The following is a 26,565-nucleotide window of genomic DNA, read 5'->3' on the forward strand; positions in this document are numbered from 1 at the left end:
AACCCGACCCAGTAACAAGCGCATTCAGGCTGCAGGCACAGATTGTAGACCATTAGCTGGACAATCGTTGTGCAGGACGCAGCGGAGTGTGGCATTGTTACGCGCGTCACACCGCGGTTCTAGATCGGCCGGTCCTTTGGTCACGAGTTTGGTGAGAAAGTCTGGGGTCTGACGCCGCGGGCGTGACGTATTGTTGGTCGCAGCCGTGCGATTGTCGCATGTTGAGGGTGGTGATCGGGCGACCGTGACAAGCGCGAGGGGGAGAGGAGAAATCGAAGGAGAGAGAGCACGCAAGAGAGGAGAAATCAAAGAAGAGAGCGCGCAAGACAGAAAGGAGAGAGTGCAGGAGAGAGAGCGCGAAAGACATAGCAAAAAATAAAAATAAATTACCTGTTAAGTACAGCTTTCATGAGATGGTGCATGTCAACTTCTTGTTTTCTAAGGGTGCCAAAGGTAGATGTGGATTGTACACGACCAGAGCCAGCAGCCTTGCCATGAAATGCTCCAAAAGTAGCATCTACATCAGCCCGTAGTGCATCACCATATGTTCCTTGATATTTCACAAATTCAGACTCAACTACCACTGAAAGATAAAATGAATAAATACAACGGGACAGTGGAATTTACTTCTGAATAAAAAAAGCCAAAAAAAAAAAGCCCAAAATACACAACAGAACAACACACAGTACAATCACATGCACTTGTCAAACTGATGCCATCAACAGAAGCCCAAAGCCTGTTGACACAGCCTCTTATAAATAGGGCTAGGATTCAGTTATAGGAGAGATATAATGAACATGGGAGGAAGTCACAGCTTAAAAAAAAGAGACAGCTGGCATTAGGGTCAGGTCACAAAAGCTAACACATCAGGATCTTTATTTTTTAAAAAGTGACTATTTCAGTAAGTGGAATCCAATTAAATTTGAAAATTACATCCACATGGTTGAATAAAGAGTGCCTTTGGAATTTGACTTATGTATGGCCTGATACAGGCTCTATTCACACTAGGGTGTTTCAAATCGCAGGCGGAATCGGCGCTTTGAAAATGCGCATTCGTGTGTTCAGGTGCCATTCATTTCAATGGCACCTGAAAATAAGGGGTGGTTTTGCCAGGATCATGGTGCAGTTTTTCCCACATTGCGATTGCGCAAAAAGGGCAGAATCGCGGCGATTCTGACCACGATTTGAAGAACCCTAGTGTCAATGGAGCCTTAGGCTTTTGTTAAAGCTTTGTGAATTGAGCCTAATAAAAAAAATAAAAATCCAGAGAAATTGAACAGATACTGACAAGCCATAATATTTCATCTATCTCTGAAATATTATAACATATACTGTATGTGGCTATAAGGCATAGTAAACAGGAGCTTAAAAATCACAAGGTCTCTACACACAAACTGGTCAATCAGTGATATTTTGTATGGATCACTCATGCTGAGATGTGAAGGATTGCATCATTAGGATCATTGTAATTTCAGTGTAGGCAGGGCTTGTGTAGGTGCCATTAATCTGCTACACCATCATATCAGAACTTTTAGGGGGCACCTCCTGCACTGATATAATACTGTCTTCTTACTTCTTCACTAGAACAGTATTAACTTGGTTCTTCCAAGCAACAAATCTTGGCAAATGGGGGCATAACCAATTCTGTGCGATTAGCTATGAGAAAGTACAATATCCGGAGGATAGTGCACTTCATCAAGTATTTCCCGGATCCTAGAGTCAAGGTCACTGTTCACCTGTAGCACTATAGAGGTGGTCTGTACTATTGCCATAGAACAACGCACCAGTTTTGGACAGTTCCATACCATATAAATGAGGGTTCCTGGGTTACGCCCACATTTCAGACAGTCAGGATTATTTCCACTGCCCCACCTATACAATTAGGGGTGCAACGAAATTTCAGTTCCTGCATTGTTTCGGCCGAAAACAGCTCTTTCGGCATTTTGCTGATATAAAAATACTGACCGATACAGGTGCCCGAAAATTTCACTATCCAGTGTTCTTTGGCCGATGCAGTAGAATAGATGAGAGAGACAGTAGATGCGGCTGTGCAAACTTGGTTCTTCACTGCTCTGTTCTCACAGAGGAGAGATGTGGGTTGCGCAGCCTCTCCTCTTACAGGAGGGAGACGCGGCTGCACAGTGATCCTTTGGCCATGTAGTAGTGAAGAGAGAGTAGGTGTGGCAACTTGGTTCCACCCTGGTCTGTCCTCACCAGAGAGATGTGGGTTGCTCTGCCCCCTCCTCCTGCAAGAGGGAGGTGTGGCTGCACAGTGATGCCTTGGCGTATGCCCAGTGTTAGCGGAGCTGTGGCAGGGAGAATGCCAGCTCCTTCTTGGAGGGGAAAAAGACGGTAAATTACATTTAAAAACTAGCAGTGACATATAGGGGCAGCCAGTAAGGGAGCCTGAGTGTATACACTGCTCCTCTCCTGCCCCCTCCCTGCACACACTGCCCCCCAACCCCTCCCTCCTACAAAGAGGACCTGTCACTCATATGCTATCACATAGGGGACTATTGGTTCCCTATGTGATAGCAATAAAATCATAAGGTAAAATATAAAAATACACATTAAAAGTAAAAAAATAAAAAAATTAATTTGAGCCTTCCCACCCCCACATACGCAGAAATCTTGGTTTCGGTTTCCGGCCACGTGAATTCTGAATTTTCAGTATCATTTTTGGCACCAGAATTTTGATTTTGGTGCACCACTATATATAATGGTCAGTGACCAGAATACTTCATATTATAAGTAGAAGTTTTTAGGATGGGGAAAGCATGATCTTGCAGAACAGCGGCAAAATCAACATCCCATTTCTCATCTTGTAAGGAGACCACATCCTCCTCCCAGCTACGGCTGCATTATAGGGAAGTAATAAATGTAGAGAGCAAATAAGCAGTAAATTGTGTGAAATAAAGCTGTTTTCGCTGAGTTGCAAGCAGCGTCTCTCATATAAACAGAGTAGTATATTGTGTAAGGGACAGATATGGGCACCAAATGCATGAAGCAGCTGGAGGTACGGACATTTCTGGTTAGGCTAAATGATTTCAGCGTGCCAGCATTGTATAGCTGGTGTAAATACATAATACCCAGGGAAAGCCATGAGTCAAGCTTCTCAGTGTAGCTAGTTCAAACATATCAGAATTACTCCAAATAGGGATGCAGAAATTAAATCCCCCATGGTACATAGACATTTCATGGTCATCCATGTTTTACCTATGAGGAGAGTGGAATATTTTGGTTTACTAACAAATGTCCCAGCCTCCAAGTGCATCATGACAGGAGTACTTATAGTCCTGAAAGCCAGGATTTTACAGATAGTGGTGGAATATCAGGATGACCTCATCTAGCCAAATGCTGTAGCAATGCTGCCGGGAAATTATGTTTAGCATCGAAAAACCACTAAACCACCAGCACCCTTTAACAAAAGGGTGAATAATTTAATCCTAACTTGTCTATTCCATATTAAATCCCAGATTTAGGAGAGAGTCCCCACTGTCCCAGTAGAATGATCAGCGCTGCAGGACTGATATAAGGACTAATAGACTAGATGACTAAACTCTCAGCAAGTATGAGTGTCTAGACCAGAGTCAGATAGCAGTTCTATTTCCGATTTATCAACTGCTAGCATCAAGGATTTTCCCATTTCACTGTTTTTTGCATCATTTTAGTTGAGTAATGGAATTTTTACAGAAGCGAACCTCTTGCAAACAGAAGGTGCATACTGCTGCAGTGTCAGCTGGGGTCCGGGTGAACTTCTTCAGCTTTTGAGCGACTTCCTTATATTGTTCTTTGCAGTATTCTGCACCATCTTGGAATTAACTGCCAGACTTGCAGTTATTGGTTTTGTCATGACTGGATCAAGACAAAACCATACACCGGTCACCGGATACATTGAATTGGCTGAGGCATGTCCAATCACTTGGGCTACCAAGCCATGCCCCTGTGGCTTATTTTTACAGTACATATACAGAATATGGAGTTACTCTTGCAGGGATTATGGTAAAGTAAGTTTTATGCACCTTAATAAGGTTTAGGAGGGCCATCGTTTCAATATCAAAGTTTCACATTCTGATCTCAAGAACAAAATGGCATGAGTAGCTATAAAGACCAAACCTTTCACCCAGACAGCTCCGCACAACATATCCGAATCATTGTAGTTTACGGATTCTTTGAAGCTCAAAATGTGTATTAACTGTTTTGACAGTACCATGAAATCAACATGTCTTTGATTTCTATATTGTGAGAATATTACACTGTGTCTGATAATTGTTTTACCTTAGTACTTTCTTTCATTGAAATATTTGTTTAAAAAGAATTTACAAAGAAATTCTAACATGTTTGGGATAAACCTAGGTCTGTCTACACTAAAAATACAAAAGGTTTACAAAGAAAAGGGCTGGCAGACTTGATGGGCCACTTGTTCTTTTTGAGCCTTTCCACTGTGTTTCTATTATTTTTACAAACGTACAAACATTCCTTCCATAAAATGGTTAAACAGAAAAAGGTTTTTAGATTAGCAGCTAGAGGGAGCAAGTAATCAGTTTGAAATCACCTCCTTTGTTAAGTGAGAGCCCTCATGCATACTGGACGTTTTGAGAACGCTGGTATCGTTAGCTGTGCAAAGTCACGTTACAAAAAAAAAAAAAAAAAAAAAAGTGAGTTTTTCTGCGTTTTTGCATTAGCGTCGTTTTACATTTGCATTTTTTTTTTTTAGATTTTTTTTTTTTTTAACCAAAAATATTTTTTTGGTTAAAAAAAAAAAAAAGCCCCAAATTGCCGGTCTGCTGCGTTTTTCAGCATTACAGCATTTTTACAACTAACAAACTCCTCTAGAAACCCACTAGTCCTGGGTTTTCTTTTTTCAGCCAAAAAACATTGATTACAGTCTATGTGTGCATGGACACATAGGATAACATGCTGGGGGGTTTACTGGCTGTAGAAAAAAAGTTCTCACAGTTCTCCGTCTCTCCCACAAGCCAAAGCTAGGCCAGGATAATTGGAGGATCTGCTTCCCCTGTCGAAGCGCTCTCATAAGTGAAACTTGTGTGTCGTCATTCATGAGAAACCATGTGACATCAGAGATGGGGCAGAGATGGGGCAGGCCTGGGAGAACAAACACCAACAACAGTATGAAGAAGAGCCTGTGTGCAGCCGCATTGGACTGCACAGAGCAAATGTCGGTGGGAGAGAGGTGGTGGCCGAGTATCTACATTGGACAGTTGTGTCCAATCAGGCATTCAGCAATTCAAAAAGTCATTTATATAAAAGTTTACTATATTGCTCAAATAAAGGGGAGATTTTTATATTTGACTTGAGTTCCACTTTAAATCTTGCAATAGGCAAAATTCACAAAGGCATAATGCAAATGATATTCCCATTTTCATGCAACATTTGCTTTTTTATGATTGAAAATGGACTTACCACACAGATAAGCAGAGTTTGTGGATGTTATTTTATCAGGTTTGAAAGAATTTCAACTATAAAAATATTTAACCATGATTATTGTATGGGTATAGCTCCCTACAATTCAGCATGCACCAGGATAGGAGATAATTATTTCAATGAAAAGTGTGTTAAGGAGAGCAAGAAAAAGAGCCAATACAGGTGGTGATAAAATACCAATGCATGCAAAATAGAGCCTTTCAAAACATAAAAAAAACAAAAAAAAAACAAAAAACGCACATTTCAAGGAAACAACCAATTCCACATCTGATTATATATTGGTTTAAATATGCTTAGGACAGAGCTTTTCATCATTTAGTTTGAGATGTTACATTGCAACACAAAAGGAAAAAAAAAATAATCTGTGTAAATTGTTGATGTACAATTAAGATAAAATCAAATTGATTTGCAAACACAGAAATTAACACTGTAGTAACATTTTTATAAGTTTACAATAATTAAAAAACTGACTGTTAGCACTATATAAATTCTAAATAAAAAGTAATAATCATTTTAGGATGGGTTAACTCCCCTGTATTAATACTTGCAGTTTAAGGCATCTTAAATGTGTGTTAATTTGAAGAGGTCAGAATTTATTTTACTTGTGCATGCGTGAAATTTTGGCCAGGAATACTAATGGTCAAACGTTAACCATCGGTACCATGTGCAAGTACCCTAAAGCTGAACTCTGGAATTGTGTAAAAAAAAAAAAAAAAAAAAAAAAAAACACCACACAACAAAAAAAACCACAAGTAATTTTGACTCCCATATCCTGGAGTACAGTACAGGACACAGGCTGAATATTCATAGACCCTTTGTTATAGGCTGGTACGTAGGGTGACTGGACACTAGCAAGCATCTGAAAACACACCCCACAAAGCATCCCCCCCCCCCCCGTAACTCTACCCCATTCCATGAGTCCCCAGAGTAATACGGTATTAGAAGGAAAGGTGGCCTTTGTCTTGTATTGTACTTCCAAATATTGAACTTACAAGTCAAATTCCTTTTATCTCAGTCGTACAGTACAAGATACAGGCTGAATATCCAAAGATCCTGGGACATCCCCAAACAATTAATGAGAATTGTGGGCAACAAACGAGACATACATAACAGGCCCCATAACAATAGGGGTCAATGGACCCAACTTCAGAGAGCCGCTGCCAGAATTTTGTGGCCTAAAGCTGTATCTACAAAAGACTGGGAGGTCCAACTGGTAGAACTTAAAGATATCAACAGAAGACCAGGTGTCAGCCTTACAAGGCTGGGCAACAGAGACAATCTCTACATGCCTGGGAGTTTTGGAGGATATTTTTGCCCATACAGTGCAAGCTCTGGAAAGGAGTTTTTAGCAACTAGCAATGGTCAATTTTAAAAGCAGAATGTCCCTGACAAGGTCTTGAAAGTAGCATGAATAAAGAATCCATATTCCTGACAGTAGCCGTAGCTTTGAGGTAGATTCTAATGGTTTAGACTACGTATAGGCATTGAAATTTCCTTTGGATGCTTCAGAGTAAGGCAAAATACTGATACCACCATAAGGAGACAGGATGGACTTGGGAATAAGCCTGCCTTGTCTTAGTGAAAGATGAGCAATGGCTCCTTACAAGAGAGGGGCGCTTGCTCAGAAACATGAATAACAGATGTGATGGCAACCAATGTGGGAGAGTTCATTTAGGGCGATTTCGCTGGTGGTCTCAAAAGGGTGATTTCTGCAGGGCAGAGCGAACCAGGTTCAAAGGGTGATTTCTGCAGGGCAGAGAGAACCAGGTTAAGGTCACAAGGAAGCACAATGCATGGGGGGCCTGATACAAGAAACACCTTTGATCAATGTTTTTGACAAAACAGAGTGAGTGAGGCCAGAATAATAGCTAAGGCTGAAACCTGTCCTTTCAGAGCCAAGATCTGTCCAAGCCCTTATTGTAAGACGGCCAGAATACATGGCACAGAGTGTCCTCTGGGGATGAAGTGCCTGTGTACACACCAGGTGAACAAGGATTTCCAGGTACGATAGTAGATTTTTGTGTTTGTGGTTTTTCTTGCTTTTAATCAAGATCTGTTTTTTTAAGCCCTTGAATTCAATAGCTGTGCCAATAAAGCTAGAGACTGAAGCAGGCCTGGGGCTGAACCCATTGAGCTGAATGCGCGCCGGAGGAAGGGCATAGATTAGTCCTGATAAAATAACATGCAAAAATTCTGCTTATCTGTGTGCAAGTCCATTTTCAATCGTGTCCAAAATCCGACCAAAAAAGGTACCGGCCAATAAAAAAAAACAATGCCCAGATACTGCTTCTCAGGTAGAGGGAGAAGTCCCCTCTCGGCCACTGTGAACTAACTTGTAAAGGGACCCCTGTTCACATGGTGGACAGGTACATTTATTCTTTCATAATGCCCATTGACAGATATACTGTATAACTTGTTTTGTAAATTATATTTTGTAATGGATTGAGTATTATATAGTAATTCTGTTAAGTTTGTACATGGATTGACCTTCTGTCAATGTCTCAACGTAACCTCAGTCCTGAAGAAGCAAAACACGCAGGAAACGCGTAGACTAGTGCTTGAGTTGGGATATTTTTGGTTACAATATGGATTTGGAATGTTTTTATTGTAAGAAATGCGATTTTAGTAGTTTTATAATGAAGTACTATTAAGATAGATAGAAGAAAAGTGCCCAATTGTTTTCTGAGGTAATTCAATAAAATTCCACTTTATTTTCTGGGTTTGGGCTTGTTGAAATTTTTAGGATGATAACCCAAGGAAATTTATTAAAATGTTTTCAGTCGCTTCTACATCATTGGTCAAAATATTAATGCAATAATAACCAACATTGGTGTCAAAGGATGCAATAATACCCCCAGCATTGGTGTCAGAGAGTGCAATAATCACCTCCAACATTGTGGTCAATAGATGCAATAAGCCCCAACATTGGTGTCAATGGATGCAATAGTAATCCTCAACACTGGTATCAGGGACTGAAATAACCACCAACATTGGTGTCAGTGAGTGCAATAATAACCCCCAACATTGGTGTCAGTGAGTGCAGTAATAACCCCCAACATTGGTGTCGGTGGACACAATAATAACCTCAAACAATGGTGTCAATGAGTTCTATAAAAAAATCCAATACTGGTGTCCTTGGATGCAATAATAACCCCAGCACTGGTGGTGACAGACAATATTAACCCCCTCAACACCGATGTCAGTACGATTAATCTCGCTAACCCCCCACATTGAAGTTCACTGGTAGTGAAATTTAACACCCCGCACATTAATGGTCAGTAGCAGTAGAAGTTAACCTCCCCTGGTGGTCAGTCGCAGTGAAAGTTAACCCCCTGCCCCCACACTAGTGGTCGTGGCAGGGAAAGTGAACACACCCCCTTGCCCCTTATTGGTGGTGATGGCAGTTAAACCAACAGAGAGCACTCCAGTGCCCAGCACCTCGCTGCCACTGTGCTACCAAACATACTAAAAATAATTCCAATAGCTTGTGAGTCACACATAATGGGCCAGCAGGCTGCATGTTGGGCACAAGGAACTAGGAGGTACTGGAACAACTACTCCCTGGGAAAATATATGGTTCGGGGCATTTTTATACATGTGACTGTCCTTGGTAAGACTGGGTATGAATTGAGAATAAAAAAAGGGGTTTTGAACTCTATTTTGTACCCCCTTTAACCCACAGGTCAACGTCTATGATCCAGAGATAGGAAATTGTAACAAACATCCCCCAACTCCTAGAAGTTATGGTGCAAATTCACTGGGGAAAAAAAAGGCTTTGGGAAAGACTTGGCTGGCTTTATGGGCCAAATCTTAGGCCAAAAGAAATGTTGAATTTCAAGCTGGAAGCCTGGTATAGTGTTGAGGTGCTTCTACAGTATGAGTTAGAGGCTCCTTAGGAAGGAGGTTTAGGAACTTTCCACTGTGGAAGAGGAACTTTTCCTCCTGTGACAGCTTTCATTAATTTGTCAAAAACCTCACCACTTCAAAGGGCATACGTCTGAGGGGTCTTTTGTAGGCAGCTTCAGCTGACCAGGCTTTCAGCCATACAATTCTGTGCATATGAATGGAAATTAAAGCCATTCTAGGAGTTCTGTGTCTTAAAGAGGAACTCCACCCAAAAGAGGAAGTTTATTTCGACAGGTATCCGCGCCCACTTTCACTTAGATTTCTCCTCAACCCCTCCTCCCCGTAGTCTTCTGGGACACGGCACAGGTCCCAGAAGACTGCGGGGCTAATCAGTGCACAGCACGGCTCGCTCATGCGCAGTGGGCACCCAGGTGTGAAGCTGTCACAGTCAGGTGCCCACAGCTAAGATGCCGGTGCCCCCTCGGGTGTGCACACCGCTGGATCCATAGACAGGTAGGTATCAGTTTATTAAAAGTCAGCAGCAAAAATTTTTGTAGCTGCTGACTTAATTTTTACAAAAACAGCTGGAGCTCCGCTTGTTCTAGAGCATCAACATAAAAGGCAAGGCAGAAAGCGATTGTTGTAGTTACTTAAAGTGTGGTATTGGAAGACAGGATTGTGTTGGTTGTTCATTGTTCTAGTCCAGTTGGCTGTGGTTTGTCAATTTTTATTATGATGACATTAAAAGAATAGGTAAAACCAGATATAGGAGGAACATTTGTCAATAGTTTTTATGCTCTCCTGAACATGAGTAAACTGATGTACTGTATACATTTTCATTCATCAACATTTCATTATTAATGACCAACGCTTTTTAAGTATTCTTCCTTACTCAACAGTACAGATTGAACCTTGATGTCAGAGAGATGTGTCAATACACTATATAAAGTCTATACATAAGAGAAAAAAAAAAAAGGAACTAATCAATGTCAGAAAGGAGGGCAGCACCTCTTTATTGTGCTGCTATATTACTGCGATAAGAATGATCAGGCCAGCGGTGTGAGTATGACTGCAGAGCATCTGCCAGCCTCTTATTTCCGGCTACATGCATATTTAAAGGGTCTAGGCATGGTTTCTGCCTACTCCTTTGCTTGTTAGATTGGTGTAGTCGACCATATCCCAGGACTGATCTCCGTGTTAGGAGGTTATTTTACTTATTTCTATTTGTATTGATGTTTAGTATTTTTTTTTTTTTACAATATAGTTATTCAATCTAATTTACCCTCTTTAAATTATTTTTTCTGTACTTTTTTTATTTATGATTACAAAGTTGAGGCTTTTTTGTATTTAATGCTTTTCAGTGTTTTTTGCTGCCCTGGGGTCTCTGCATGAACCTTTATCCCTTCCCCTTTGGGGGCCTGACTATTATAGGACTGCATGGACTGGGTTGGTTTTAATGTTTAAAGGATGACTGTCATTTACCTCTCACTGACAGTGCAAGTTCTCCTTTCTGATATTGATGGATTCCATTTTTCTTTCTCCCTCTTTCTAGATGTTATTTATTTACTTGATATTTTGATACATCGAGGTTCAGTCTGTATCCCTGAGAAAGAATACTCAAAAAGTGTGTTGATCAGTGATCAAGAAATGCTGACGAGTAAAAAAATGTTTACATCAGTTTGCTCACGTTCAGGAGAGCATAAAGGCTATTGACAAATGTTCAAACTATATCTGGTTTTATATAAAATGGTAATTGAGCACTGGGAACATGAATATAAAGCAGCTAGCATAAGAGGTAACCTTTGGAACATGTAAAAAAAAAAAAAAAAAAAAAGAGTATGCAGCGCTAATAAAGATAATAAAATCAAATGAAAAAATCAGATACATAAGTCGCACAATAGCATATGTGAAGATAACTCAGTCCATATTACATGGTGAGATAAAGTGATAATGTGCAATTGTCCAAACAGTCCATGGTCAAAGATAATCGTGACTCTTGTGTTCTTGTAAATGTACAAATAATGCACTAACCAGATAGCGCATAAAGTGCGCGTGGAGCAATTAAGACCCGCTCCTGGTGCTCTGGACTTGTGATATCAGGAAGATGTCATCTGCAGGTTAGCCACTAGATGTCATCAATCCAGGTATATTGGTAAGCCATCCACCAGGAAAATCATCAGCGGGGGAGGGGGGAATCACACATCACTCCAAACCAGCAGGAACCTTCAAAAGCGGGCTCCCATGGAAATGATGAGACCCAAAAAAGCTTTTGATAGTGTAGTATTTCTTTAATTGGCAAAATTTCAGCATGTACAGATCAGGGATAAAACTTACATCCAGGATAAGATCTGGCCACCAGGGTGTCAGTCAGGATAGCCTTGTGGTATAAGTACACAGTTCATTTGATTTTATTATCTTTATTAGCGCCGCACACTCTTTTACATATATCTAGTTTTACTTTCTCTTATAATGTAATCATAAAAAAAAACTGCAGATAGATTTAGGATTATAAAACTTGCATGCTACCACTGAAAAAATATTGAGTAAAAAAAACATTATTTAAGAACAAAGCTGCCAACACTCCATGCATCCCCACATCAATCAGTATATTAATCTTTGGTACTGGTGTGAAGCTCAGTTCCGATAATATAAGCTCATATATGATCCCTGATGAATTCTCGATCAGTGACGCAGCGCGTCAAACAGAGCCGGGTGATGTCACTTCCGTGTCATGGCCTAGACCAGAAGGAGTGGTGAAAAGACTGCTGATTGCATCTTGCATATCTATATGTGCATACACAATGTTATGTTAATTGTTAGACGGTGCCATTTTGGTGTTTTTGCAGGCTAGCTATTAACTGTGCTGGGGAATTTTTTGTTAGTTTCTGTAGAGTGTTTGCCTAAACTTTTGCCATGTCTCCCCTTTGCCTGGCTTCTGCCATTTCTACAGATGAGGGTATTCCCCTGTGGGATGCTCCGAGTAGGATGCAGAAATAGTTTAAGCTTGACTTAGAAGGATAGCACATCAACCTAGGTACAGACCTGTCTGTGCTGAGTTGTCCTAGCAGAAGGGTTGGAGGAAGACCCTGGGTACCTTACAAGGGCTCTAGGTGAAAGTGGCGGTAAAGTGTGCGACCTGTGGTGTGATTACACACACCAAAGATCATCCACCTTGAGACCAAGCTCTGCGTGGTTGAGTTTTAGTGTCAAGATTGAAAAGTTTACACCAATAGGTGAATACATCCTAAACGCCGTCCCAGTTTCCTGCTGCAAACTACATGCATTATACAAAGTGCAGAGGTGAGTGCTCAGACAGGATTTAACACCTAAAGCAACATTATAGACTATCCCCACTGTGAGGGGTCCAGGTACGGTTCCCAAAATTAGACCAAGATTACACAGATCCAAATGCACTTCTATTGTTGTATTACAAGACAGTGAAGAGTTGATTGAAAATTCAAAGTGAAATAATAAACTAGTTAGCCATGAGTGATTTCTTCATAAGGTGAAAAGAGGTTCATCACCTTAGGACCTCACCTCAGTCATGGTGAGATGCCCGGGGATATGTCCTCAAATCTTATCAGTGTCCAGTCACCTGAAGGTACCAGACTATAAACCCAGGGTCTACTCATTATCTATGATGTATTACCTGGGAATTGAAAAGTTAATTGCAAACCCTTAAAGAGTGTAATCTGATATTTTTGAGACCTCAATAAAACCTGGAGATGCTGGAGATTGGGCCTTACATAAAGACAGCTGTTTTTACACTTAAAAACATAACTGATGGCTCACGATTGAACAGTAGATTGCAAACCCTTAATATACTGTGTAAAGTGTATAATTTGATATTTTATTTATATAAACAGCCTAATAACACCTCCAAATGGAGATTGCTGCCAGATGTCTGGCCCGGGAGTTGTGGGAAGAAAACCATGAAGAAGGGGAAAACTGAGGAGCGGCACCTAGAAATACATGCATGGGATTAAAAGGCCTATGATCCACCAGAACCAAGTGAAAAGACCTAAAAGGCAGAAACAGAATAGCCTGTGTGCAGAGGGTGCAAACAGGAAGAGAATGAAGGAGGGTACCAACAATGGTGTGCTGATTAGAAAGACTAGTGTCCATGTTCATGGATAAATAAAATATCTTGACTATAAAAATAAACACCAGGATCCAGGAGACAAAATAAAAAAAGAGATAAGGAAGAAAAAAGCAGACATTGTTATTATTATAGGTACTTATATAGCCCCATCATTTTACGCAGCGCTTTACATATATATTGTACATGCCATCAGTCCCTAGCCCTCAAAGAGCTTACAATCTAAGGTCCCTACATACAGATACTAGGGCCAATATAGATAGGAGCCAATTGTTGGAGGACAACATGTTTCTGTATCAGACATTTATGGAGTTTTACTGCATGGTTGCCAAAGAATTATTTGGCCCATTGAATGATATCTTGCAGTGTCAAGAAAAGCAAGTATTTACGACAGGATGTGTAACAAAAGGCTGTATACCAAAATCCTTGTCCTGGGAGTTCACACATACCCCCTAGCGGTGGGGCATGGCCTCAGCCCAGACTCCCCAGTGATGGACACTTGCTCATTGAATGGAGAACTACACCAGGCGGGTCAAGGGTGTGTGTGTGTGTGTGTGGGAGTGCTCGGGAAGGCCTTTAAATATAGTGTGGGTCATGTGTTTGGTCTCTTTCTGCTCTGACGTGGGACTAGCTAAAGATACTCAGCTTTGAGGACAAACTTACGTAACGTATCATCTTTACTATTATTCCTATATATACACTCTGTGGTATTGGCTTAGATTTCTGTTAGTTTTACTTACTTTTTAAATAAAGACTTTGCTTCTTTGACCATTGTGTATTATCGCCAATATTGCATTTTTTGCCTTTGACACAGTCGACCACCCGCTCTCCTCCTCAAACTCCATTCCCTTGGCTTCCATGACTAATCTCTTGGTTCTCCCCTTACCTTTCTCAGCGCATTTTCAGCATCACATACAACAGCTCCTCTGCTCCTCTAACGCTTTCTGTTCGAGTACCTCAAGTCTCCGTCCTTGGCCCCTTCTTTTCTCTCTCCACACCTCCTCCCTGGGCCAACTGATAACCTCCCATGGCTTCCAATACAGCTTTAATCTCCTCACATATCACAAAATTTGCTGAGCAACATATCAGTATGGATGTCACATCACTCCCTGAAACTCAATCTTTCTAAAACTGAGCTTGTAATATTTCCTCTTCCCAGATCCCCCACTCATGACTTTACCATTAAGATCAACAGCACAACCATTGGTCCTTCCCTTTATGCCATGGGGCTAGGTGTTAACTAGATGCTAGGTCAGGGGTGGGCAAACTTTTTGACTTGAGGGCCGCAATGGGTTCATATATTGGACCCGGGGGCCGGACCAAGAGTAGATGAATGATGTGTATGTGTCATCCATAGTAAGTATAGTAATATTCCCCCATAGTAAGCATAGTAATTAATCCCCCATATAGTAATTCGTCCCCCATATAGCAATTCGTCCCCCATATAGCAATTCGTCCCCCATATAGCAATTCGTCCCCCATATAGCAATTCGTCCCCCATATAGCAATTCGTCCCCCATATAGCAATTCGTCCCCCATATAGCAATTCGTCCCCCATATAGCAATTCGTCCCCCATATAGCAATTCGTCCCCCATATAGCAATTCGTCCCCCATATAGCAATTCGTCCCCCATATAGCAATTCGTCCCCCATATAGCAATTCGTCCCCCATATAGCAATTCGTCCCCCATATAGCAATTCATCCCCCATATAGTAATTCATCCCCCATATAGTAATTCATCCCCCACATAGTAATTCATCCCCCACATAGTAATTCATCCCCCACATAGTAATTCATCCCCCACATAGTAATTCATCCCCCATATTAATTCATCCCCCATATTAATTCATCCCCCATATAGTAAGTCCCCCATATAGTAAGTCCCCCATATAGTAAGTCCCCCATATAGTAATTCATTCCCCATATAGTAAGTCCCCCATATAGTAATTCATTCCCCATATAGTAAGTCCCCCATATAGTAATTCATTCCCCATAAAGTAAGTCCCCCATATAGTAATTCATTCCCCATAAAGTAAGTCCCCCATATAGTAATTCATTCCCCATAAAGTAAGTCCCCCATATAGTAATTCATTCCCCATATAGTAAGTCCCCCATATAGTAATTCATTCCCCATATAGTAAGTCCCCCATATAGTAATTCATTCCCCATATAGTAAGTCCTCCATATAGTAATTCATTCCCCATATAGTAAGTCCTCCATATAGTAATTCATTCCCCATATAGTAAGTCCCCCATATAGTAATTCATTCCCCATATAGTAAGACCCCCATATAGTAATTCATCCCCCATATAGTAAGTCCCCCATATAGTAATTCATTCCCCATATAGTAAGTCCTCCATATAGTAATTCATTCCCCATATAGTAAGTCCCCCATATAGTAATTCATTCCCCATATAGTAAGTCCCCCATATAGTAAGTCCCCCCTGTGTCAATTCACTTACCTTTGCTCCTCCGCGCGTTCCTCTCGTATTCCCGCGCCGTTCTGGTCTTCAGGGAGGACTGTGAGAGAAGAGTTCGTCACGCTGCCCCGCCTACATCCTGGCTGCCCCGCCTACATCCTGACAGCTGCAGAGTCCTGACGCCCGAGAGGAGGGAGGGGGCGGCCATCCTAGAGGGGGGGCGGCCATCCGAGAGGAGGGGAGGGGAGAGGAGGAGAGGAGGTCGCCCGCCCGCCCGAGAGGAGGGAGGGGAGCGGGCGCCCGGCACACAGGAGAGCCGCATCTATTGTAAAGAGCCGCGGCTTGCCGACCACTGGCCTTGCGGGAGCCTAGCTCCGCGGGCCGGATTAAAAGGTCCGCCGGGCCGTATACGGCCCGCGGGCCGTAGTTTGCCCATTGCTGTGCTAGGTGGACTCTGACTTCTCCTTTGGGCCCCACATTCAATCACTGGCTAAATTCTGCCCCACACTTTGGTTATATCCCGCCTTGATTACTGCAACTCCCTCCTCACTGGCCTACCGGTACACAGGCTATCCCCTCATCAATCTATTATGAATGCTGCTGCTAGACTCATACACCCTACCAACCGATCAGCGCTGCTTCCCCTCTCTGCCAATCCCTTCACTGGCTTCCACTAACCCAACATATAAAATTCTAAATACTAACCATAAAACATACAAAGCCATCCACAACACTGCCCCTAGCTACATCACCAACCTCATCTGCAGATATCGTCCAAATCGTCTGCTCCGGTCCTCCCAAGACATCTTGCTCTCTAGCTCCCTCGTCACCTCCTCCCACGCTTGCTTCCAGGACTTCTCCAGCCTCTCCCATCCTCTTGAACTCCCTACCTCAGTATGTCCGGTCAGTTCCCACCTTGCCTGCCTTTAGACAATCTTTAAAAACTTAAAAAGTGCAGATTAATACTTCCAATCCATAAACCAGCTGAACATATGGTCGTGAATAAAATCTCAATATGTTAAAATAAATGTATAAAAAAGATGGTGACAGTCTGTGATAGGTGATGGTTACAGGAGATGTTAGGGATTTCACATTCCAGGTGGCGAGGTGATAAAATAGTTAAAATACGCACTCACCAGATGCGTATCTTTATATACGCATATAATCAATAACCAGAGCTCCCCCTCATGGGATGGGATGGGATGGGATGGATGAGCTGAACCACTTGTAACGAACTCTCTCCCTCTTGGTATTGGTCTGGTCAGTGGTCGTCACTCTTGGGATAGCCCCGAGTACCACCGTGGAAGCCTCTCAGATATAAAGCCAGGTGGATCGCACTGGACCTGGCGTTCTCCTCTAGTAGTGGTGGGCTGATGTCAGTAATATGGGAATATCTCCTGTGCCATAGAGTGTGGGCTCTGGGGATGAATGGTTGGCTTACGGGGGAGTCAACAAAAATAATAGCCCATAGTGTAGTATTTTGATAAAAAATTAATCCACGTGGGTAACTAAAAGTAATAAAATCAAGGTATGTAAGTAGACAAAAAGTACACTGACCATACAGTATTGTAAAGGAGGCCACCGGACCTATATCAGGAGCCGGTGGCTGGAGGTCATGGCGTTATGGCCCCTTGGACGTGTTTCGTAAAATTGCACTTCCTCAGCAAGGGATAGCCATTACGCCTGTGCCGTGCATCAACTCTTTAAATAGTCTGTGTCCCTAGATTGACTGCAAAGACCCCGGTGCATTTGCAGTGCGTTCTCGCCGTCTTCCAGCGCATGCGCGAAACGTGTGGACCGACAAATTGCATACTGTGCGTGCGCGGTTTACCCGCGCCATCTTGCCGGAGTGCGGAAATGGCCGCAAACACCATTTTGTCATAGTCAGGCTCGCAGAAGGACAGGGAAACTATTTAACATTCCCTCAAAAAGTTAAGAGGGGCATATTATTCAGCCAAAAAACTTGTATGATATATTGCCCATAAGGTGTATCCTCCCTGTGGGGAAAGTAATCATGATAGGAAAACCGGACTATCACAAGAATATGGCATATAATTGGGGTATACAGCATACTGTTTTAAATTAGAGGGGTAGCCAGTCAGAAGTTGATATGTCATAATAAAAAAATATATATAACAGTAAAAACACACACAAAAAAAAAAATATATATATGTAAAATATTAATCTTTAAAAACTAACTTAATCAAGGAACCCTACCCCACCTCCACCTAAGAACTGTACTTGAATCGCCTCCATCAGATCATCCCCTTTTGTACCACCTCCCACTTCCTTTAGAATGTAAGCTCCATGAGCAGGGCCCTCCTATTCTCTGTACTGAACTGTGTTGTAATTGTACGGTCTCCCTTTATATTGTAAAGCGCCGCGCAAACTGTTGGGGCTATATAAATCCTGTATAAGAAGAAATATATTATATTATAAATAAAACCACAATAAGAAAATCAAAAGATAAGAAATGTATATAAAAAGGATCAATGATTTGCTAGGAAGTAAATGGTGTCGACTGGGTTTTTTTTTTTTTTTTAACACCGGCAGCTCATTTGCTGCTGGGAAAGGTGTGGCCCCCCTTTGTTAGTACATAGTTTGGGACAGGGGTAGGCAACCTGAGAGCCGCAGGACTACAATTTCCATCATACCTCTGCAAGTCATAGCTGTAATTGTCAGTTTTGTAATCTTTGCAATGCCTCATGGGAAATGTAGTTCCACATTAGCTAGAGAGCCGCAGGTTGCCTACCCCTGGTTTGGGATGATCCCTTATCTACCGGTCAGCACTGGGTAATCATTGATCCTTTACATCAATTTCTCACTTTTGATCTATATTCTTATAGCATACCAATATATGGTAGTGTTTACAAATCAGCTTGCCTTTTGATAAATTGCTTTACAATTTATGTAAAAAAGTTTCTCATCTATTGTGCAATACATTGTTTTTTATACAAATGTTGTACGTCATTTAAATTCCAATCAAATATGTTCTTGTTCTATGTATATGCAAAATAGGGGATGGAGGCACGAAATTATTATTAGGCACCAGCTCACAATGTATCATTTATATATCATTACACTGTGGTTAACATTGAAGTCACTTTACTATTTACTGTATTTTGATTATTAACCATTAGCCGCCCGGCCAATGGCCGTTTGGCGGCTTGAAATGCGCTCCTAAATTCCGGGTGCACGCCATTTGGCGTGCTCCCGCACATGCGCAGTTTGCGGCACAGCAGAGCGGCGCAGCAGCGGGATCTGTCACGGGCCGCGCACCTCGGACACGGCTGATGACAGATCCGAGTACCGGCTCCCGTAGCTGGTACCATGTGACCTGCTGTGACCAATCACAGCAGGTCACATGATAGTTGTATACAATGGATGGCTTCATTCATGATGCCATCCATTGTATACTAGTGCCTAGCTTTGAATGGTCACAGCAGGTCACATGCACATGTCATGTGATTAGCTGTGACCAAATCACAGCTAAGCACAAAAAAAAAAAAAAAAAAAAAAAAAAAAGCTGAATGAATCGATTTCATTCAGCTAAATGCTTGCTTATAGCAAAGTAATTCTTTGCTATAAGCAAACTGTGTATAAAAAAAAAAAAAAAAATACTGATCACTCCCCCAAAGTAGTACAATGTTACTATGGTAACATTGTACTACTTTGGTCATAGTAAAATATGAAAAAAAAAAAGCTTTAAAAAAAATGTAATAAAAAATTAAATATAATAAAAAAATAAAAAATATATATATTTTTTTTCCATACTGTCACCAGTCAGTGTCCATGTTCACCGCCATGCCAGTTATATGAAGACGCTGTACTGCACTGGTGACAGTATGTAAAAAAAAAAAAAAAAAAAAAAGTGAAAATAATTTTTTTAATTTTTTCATTTTCCGAAAAATTACGACAAAAAAAAATACAACTTCAAAAAACTCGCCATGCCTCTTATGAAGTACGTCGGACTGTCTACTCTGCAAAAAGGGGTCATTTGGGGATATCTGTACTATTCTGACATTCTTGGACCTCAAGAAATTAGATTGGCTGTCAGTACTTCAGGATTGATCAATATTCAGATCTATACCATAGTTTGTGAACTCTATAACTTTCCTACAAACTAAAAAATACATCCTAATTTGGGTTATTTTTACCAAAGACATGTAGCAGAATACATCTCGGCCTAAATTTATGAAGAACAATTATTTATTTGTAAACTTTTATAACAGAAACAAAGAAAAATGTGTTTTTTTTTCAAAATTTTTGGTCTTTTTTTGTTAATTTAGCAAAAAATAAAAACCCCAGCGGTGATTAAATACCACCAAAAGAAAGCTCTAGTTGTGTTTAGAAAATGATAAAATTTTAGTTTGGGTACAGTGTTGTATGACCGCGCAATTGTCATTCAAAGTATGAGAGCGCTGAAACCTGAAAAATGGCCTGGGCAGGAAGGTGTAAAATCACACGGTATTGAAACGGTTAAAAATGGACAGCGCATCTATTTTTGTGTTACAATTTGTGTTAGGTATTCTGACACTGTACAGAGTCCCCAAACTTTCACTCAATTGTTTGTATCTGTTTTATTATATACAAGTTCACTTTACACCAAGTGCAAGGTAGTTTAGGACCACCCATCTAAATATAACCCCCCCCCCCCCCCCCCCATCAAAAAGCCCTAACCTACCAAGGCATGGTTACCAATCGACCTCTGAAGGTATGCGGTGGTATCTGGCATCAAGCCATCAGTAGCAGATCCTTTAAATTCTGTAACGTTGCGAGGTGGGGCCTCCATAGAACATACCTATTTTTGCAGCACATCCCACAGATGCTTCTATGGATTGAGATTTGAAGAATTTGGAACCCAGGTCAACAACTCAAACTTCTTGTTGTGTTCCTCAAACTAGTCTTGAACCATTTTTGCACTCTGGCAGGGTGTATCATGCTGCAGAAAGAGGCCATCAAGGAATACCATTTCCATGAAGGGATGTACTTGGTCACCAACAATGTTTAGGTAGCTGGTGTCCAGTAACTTCCACATGAATGGCAGGATCAAGGTTTTCTATCAGAACATTGCCCAAAGCATTACACCTTCCTTCTTCCCATACTGCATCCTGGTGCCATCTTTTCCCAAAATAAGCAACACACACACACACACACACACACACACACACACACACACACGATGTAAAAGAAAATGTATTTGTCAGACCAGGCCACCTTCTATTGCTCTGTGGCCCAGTTCTGATGCCCACGTGCCCATTGCAGGTGCTTTTGGCTGTGGACACAGATCTGAATTGGCAGCTTGACCTGTCTGTGGCTACACAGTCCCATGCACAACAAACTACGATGCCCATTTTTTCTAATTTCAAACAGTCTTCATGGACAACATGCTTACTTGATGCCCAATACTACATATACCACTGACTTCCGATGTCATTTTAACAAAAATAAATGTTATTCACTTAACCTGTCAGTGGTCATAAAGTTGTGGCTTATTGGTGTATGTGGAAGCTGCACTGCCTCGCCAAGGCTCCACTGTAAAGTGCAGTTCTAACTTTTACATTTGAGAGTCTCCAACCTGGACCATATAGGACAGTGGATAAATTACGGACAGGTATGCTTGAAGGGAGCCCATTCCTTTATCACTGAGTTACATTCCCTTATATAACAAATGGCTACAGGGGAAAGGGTTTCACAAACGCTAATAATGTCTGGGAGTGGCGACATGACCCATAAGGAGTCTATGGTCCTTTTGTCCACGCTCCCTCCTCTTCCCTGCAACTGCCGTTGGCTGACAGAGAGAAGCCGGATTATGTGATCAGATCAGCGCAGCCCGAAAATAGGCAAGTATACAGATCTTACAGATCTTTCTTATACAGGTTAGTCAGAATAGGTGTTAAGAGAGGAGAGGGATTTTGCTTGTAGTTCTATTTTAATACTTTAAAAAGGGTATAGTCTGAAATAGTTCAGACATGAAAAAAGCCTGGAGAAACCAGGGACTGATAGGTGCCTCATACAGTGGGGAAAAATAAATATTTGACCCCTGCAGATTTTGTAAGTTTGCCCTCTTACAAAGAGATGAAGGGTCTATAACATTTTTTATCATAGGTGTATTTTAAATTGAGTTGCAATTCAGTCAGTACTTGGTACTTAGTGGAGAAACCCTTGTTGGCAAAGAGGCAAGACATTTCTTGTAGTTAGTTACCAGATTTGCACACATCTCAGGAGGGATTTTGGTCCACTCTTCTTTAGAGAGCTTCTCTAAATACTTGAAGTGTTACTAAACCCGCAACAGTAAAATCAGTCTGTATATGTCGTAAAGCATGCTTGTATTCACTGTGGAATCGAAGGGGTTGAGCCTCTGCATTGTGTAAAAAGGATGTGTGATCCTGTCTTCTCTGATTCTCCCTTTCTTCCAGTGTCTCCCTCTTATCTCCTGATAACACATTGTGTGGAGACACTGCACATGCTCAGTTTGGTGTGTATTGCTAGAGAGGTTATTTTTATTTCTTGGGAGTACATCTGTTCAGCACAGTGCCAATCAGCACTGTCCAGACAGAGGTCAGGGGTTGTACATCCTCCTAGAAAAAAAACTCTCCTACTAGCTTTAACCAGTGTTCTGCTGAACACTGATAGAAGTCACAAGACTGCTCTAACTGCTGATGAGAAAAGGTATTTAGCAGTTTATATTTACTAAAATAATTGCATTTCCACATTCTGTGTATTGTGGGAGACCAGATATAGTAAATGCAGGGTCCTGGGTTTAGTAACATTTTAGGATTTCTTGGTTGTCGCTTGGAAACCCGAAGTTTCAGGCTCCCTCCATAAATGTTCTATAGGATTAAGGTCTGGACACCTTAACGTGTCTCTTCTTGAGCCACTCCATTGTTGACTTGGCCGTATGTTTTGGGTCATTGTCATGCTGGAAGAGCCATCCACGACCCATCTTCAGTGTTCTGGCTGAGGGAAGAGGTCCCCCCAAGATTTTACAATACATGGCCCTGTCCATTGGCCCCTCAATGCGGCAGTTTGCCTATACCTTTAGCAGAGAAACAGCCCCAAAGCATAAAGTTTCCACCACTGTGCTTGACTCTAGGAATGGTGTTAGGGTTATAGTCAGAATTTTTCGTCCTCCAAAGACAGCGAGTTGAGTTAATGCCAAAGAGCTTAATTTTGATCTCATCTGACCACATCACTTTTCTCCCAATCCTTCTTTGAATCATTTAGATGTTTGACAAACTTTAGACGGGTCTGCACATGTGCCTTCTTGAGGATGGGAACCTTGTAGACACCGCAGGATTTCAATCCATGGCGGTGTATTGTGTTACAAATTGTTTGTTTAGTGACTGTGGTCCCAACTGTCTTGAGATCATTCACAAGCTCTTCCCATGTAGTTCTGGACTGATCCCTCACTTTTCTCATGATCACCCTTACCCCATGAGGCGAAATCTTGCATGGAGTTCCAGACTGAGGGTGACTGATGGTTATTTTGTATTTCTTCCATTTGAAAATAATTGCTCCAAACAGTTGTCTCCTTCTCCCCCAGCTTCTTGCTGATTGTCTTGAAACTCCTTCCATCCTTGCAGCCCATTCCAGTCCTTTAACAGCTCTTTGCACATGATGGTGAAGTTTGAATGGAAGAAAGATTTTGTGGGCAGGTGTCTTTTATACAAAATAGCGAGTTGTCGTTAGGAGCACCTTCTTAACCATTTCCATACCGGGCACTTTTACCCCCTTCCGTCCCAGGCCATTTTTCAGGTTTCAGTGCTCTCACACTTTGAATGACAATTGCGCGGTCATACAACACTGTACCTAAACTAAAATTTTATCATTTTCTTCACACAACTAGAGCTTTCTTTTGGTGGTATTTAATCACCACTGGGGTTTTTATGCTTTGCTAAATTAACAAAAAAAGACCGAAAATGTTGGGGGGGGGAAAAAAAACAAAAACAAAACAAAACAAAAACACGGTTTTCTTTGTTTCTGTTATAAACGTTCGCAAATAAATAATTGTTCCTCATAAAATGTAGGCCAAAATGTATTTTGCTACATGTCTTTGGTGAAAATAACCCAAATTAGGATGTATTTTTTTATTTTGTAGGAAAGTTATAGAGTTCAAAAACTATGGTATAGATCTGAAAATTGATCAATCCTGAAGTACTGACGGCCAATCTAATTTCTTGAGGTCCAAGAATGTCAGAACAGTACAGATATCCCCCAAATGACCCCTTTTTGCAAAGTAGACAGTCCGACGTATTTCATAAGAGACATGGCGAGTTTTTTGAAGTTGTATTTTTGTCATAATTTTTCAGAAAATGAAAAATTTTTTAAAATTTATTTTCACAATTTGTTTTTGTTTTTTTTTTTTTTTACATACTGTCACCAGTGCAGTACCGCGTCATCGTATAACTGGCATGGCGGTGATCAGGGACACTGACTGGTGACCGTATGGAAAAAAAAAAAACAAAAAACAAATTTTTTAATTTATTACATTTTTTCCTTTTAGATTTTTTCATATTTCACTTTGACCAAAGTAGTACAATGTTACCATAGTAAGTACCAAAGTAGTACAATGTTACCATAGTAAGTACCAAAGTAGTACAATGTTACCATAGTAAGTACCAAAGTAGTACAATGTTACCATAGTAACACTGTACTACTTTGGGGAAGTGATCAGTTTTTTTTCATTTACCTGAATGACAGATTCATTCAGGGCTTTTTTTGTGCTTAGCTGTGATTTGGCCACGGCTAATCACATGACACAGCTGGGCTGTGATTGGCCCAGCTTTTGCATGTGATCGCTGTGACCATTCACAGCTAGGCACACTAGTATACAATGGATGGCATGAATGAAGCCATCCATTGTATACAACTGACATGTGACCTGCTGTGATTGGTCACAGCAGGTCACATGGTACCGGCAACGGGGCCGGTACTCAGATCTGTCATCGGCCGTGTCCGAGGTACGCGGCCGGTGACAGATTGCGCTGCTGTGCAGCTCTGCAGGCGTGCAAACTGCGCATGCCTGGGAGGACGCCATATGGCGTCCACCCGGAACGCTGAAAGATTTTGCCAGCTGCCAAACGGCCATTGGCCGGGCGGCTAATGGTTAAACTGACTTATCTGTGTACCACAAGAGCACATAGCCAGTCTGTGGGAGACAGAATTATCGTTAGGTATTAGGGGATCAAATCATGACACTGAGCTTTATCCTCTTACAAAAAAACAAACGCAGAATTGACTGGGGTTGTTCAGAAGTGATGACACTTCAATTTGAATATTAGCCTTATACAAATACACTTATTGATAGTGTACATTAGTGGGCTGTTACAGCTATGCAATTTTATTTCAGATTTTACTTCTGCAAAAGTCTCTGGAGAAGTCAGGGTGGGAACTGAGGGCCTCATACATGCAAAGAATGCACACTACCACTGAGCTACTTCCCCTTTATGCCACACAATAGCTTTGTATTTTAATGCATTGGGGTGCATTGCATTAAGTTCTGAAGCCAATTCTAAATAAATGGGCTATAACCCACCTCCAAAACTGTTGGTCCTTGATGTATTTTTTACAGCATACCATATTTATGTAAACCATGGGGTAGCAGAATTTAAAAATGAGATATATTATTTTTTGGTTCCTTTAAGTCAGACACAGACAGATGCACTCAGATTTTTTTTGGAACTGACTGTAAAGCCTTAAAAAGGATCAAAATTGACTAATTTTGTTGATGATTAGGTTTACATACTGTAAACGTAGCCATAGCTAGTTTGTACATTAATGGGCCCATTTCTGCCTTGTAATGTGTTTTTTTTTTCCCCTCCTTCTGTAAACCGCAGACTGGCTTTTGGGTAAATGCATTTTTTGGATAGCATCCTATATCACATGCAGCAGTTGCACATGCACCATAGGTTTTTTTTTACATCAATTCTCAGACCATAATTTGCACTTTAAAGTGGCAAATCAAAATGATCTTTCAACTCATCGTTGGTTGCAACTAAAAGTTCATATTGAATAGGAACCATAATTTGATCAATTTATTGCGCTTTTGACCGAGTTCTCCAATAGTTGTGGTGGAATTGTTAACGTTTCTGATCAAACCAATATCAGCACATGTATCTAACAAATGATCATACTACAGATCTCTCCTTTATATGAACACTCACAAATCAATATGCATGTCCATTTTTACAGGGCAATATACGTTAGCAATGGGCATACAAAGACATCTGAAAAAACCTGGAGATGCCAGGGATTGAACCCAGGGTCTCAAATGAAGCATTCGCTCTACTACTGAGCTACATCCCCATCCATCGTCACCAACTTTATCCTGTATGAAGATGCTGGGCCCACGAATAGGGCTATCATGTAAACCCCCATGCCTTTGCAAGATCCCTCATGTTTCAGGCTGTGTGGGATCGGGAGGTCTTAGAAAAAAAGCTGTTCATACTCTAGAGCAGTGGTTCTTAACCTTTTTGGAGGTACTGAACCCCACCAGTTTCATATGCGCATTCACCAAACCCTTCTTAATTGGAAAAATAAAATATGATTTTTAAAATTCAAAACATAGGTATATATTTATACATAGGTGCACAAAATGAACAAAACCATTAAGAACAAAGAACAAAATCATTAAAACATGATTTTCACACAAAAACAAAATAATGAATATTTACCGCAAATCAGTGTGACTTCTGCTGTTGTCTTTCAGAGGCCAGTTCAGAAATGCGCGGCATTACCTTGGCAAGTGCCAC

At 41.2% G+C, this 26,565-nt stretch overlaps 1 protein-coding gene across 2 annotated transcripts in view; it reads right to left on the reverse strand.

Annotated features, from left to right (window-relative positions):
• Positions 1 to 26,565, reverse strand: part of GSDME (gasdermin E) — a 144,902-nt gene that overhangs the window by 109,290 nt on the left and 9,047 nt on the right. For both annotated transcript variants that reach the window (XM_089673210.1, XM_089673209.1), the window contains exon 3: positions 391 to 583. In XM_089673210.1, coding sequence (XP_089529336.1) covers positions 391 to 583 — 193 coding nt within the window. The remainder of the gene's footprint in view (positions 1 to 390; positions 584 to 26,565) is intronic.

This window comes from Staurois parvus, unplaced genomic scaffold (assembly GCF_062004578.1).
Source record: "Staurois parvus isolate SC_StPar_1 unplaced genomic scaffold, SC_StPar_1.0 ptg000136l, whole genome shotgun sequence".
NCBI classification, from domain to species: Eukaryota; Metazoa; Chordata; class Amphibia; order Anura; family Ranidae; genus Staurois; species Staurois parvus.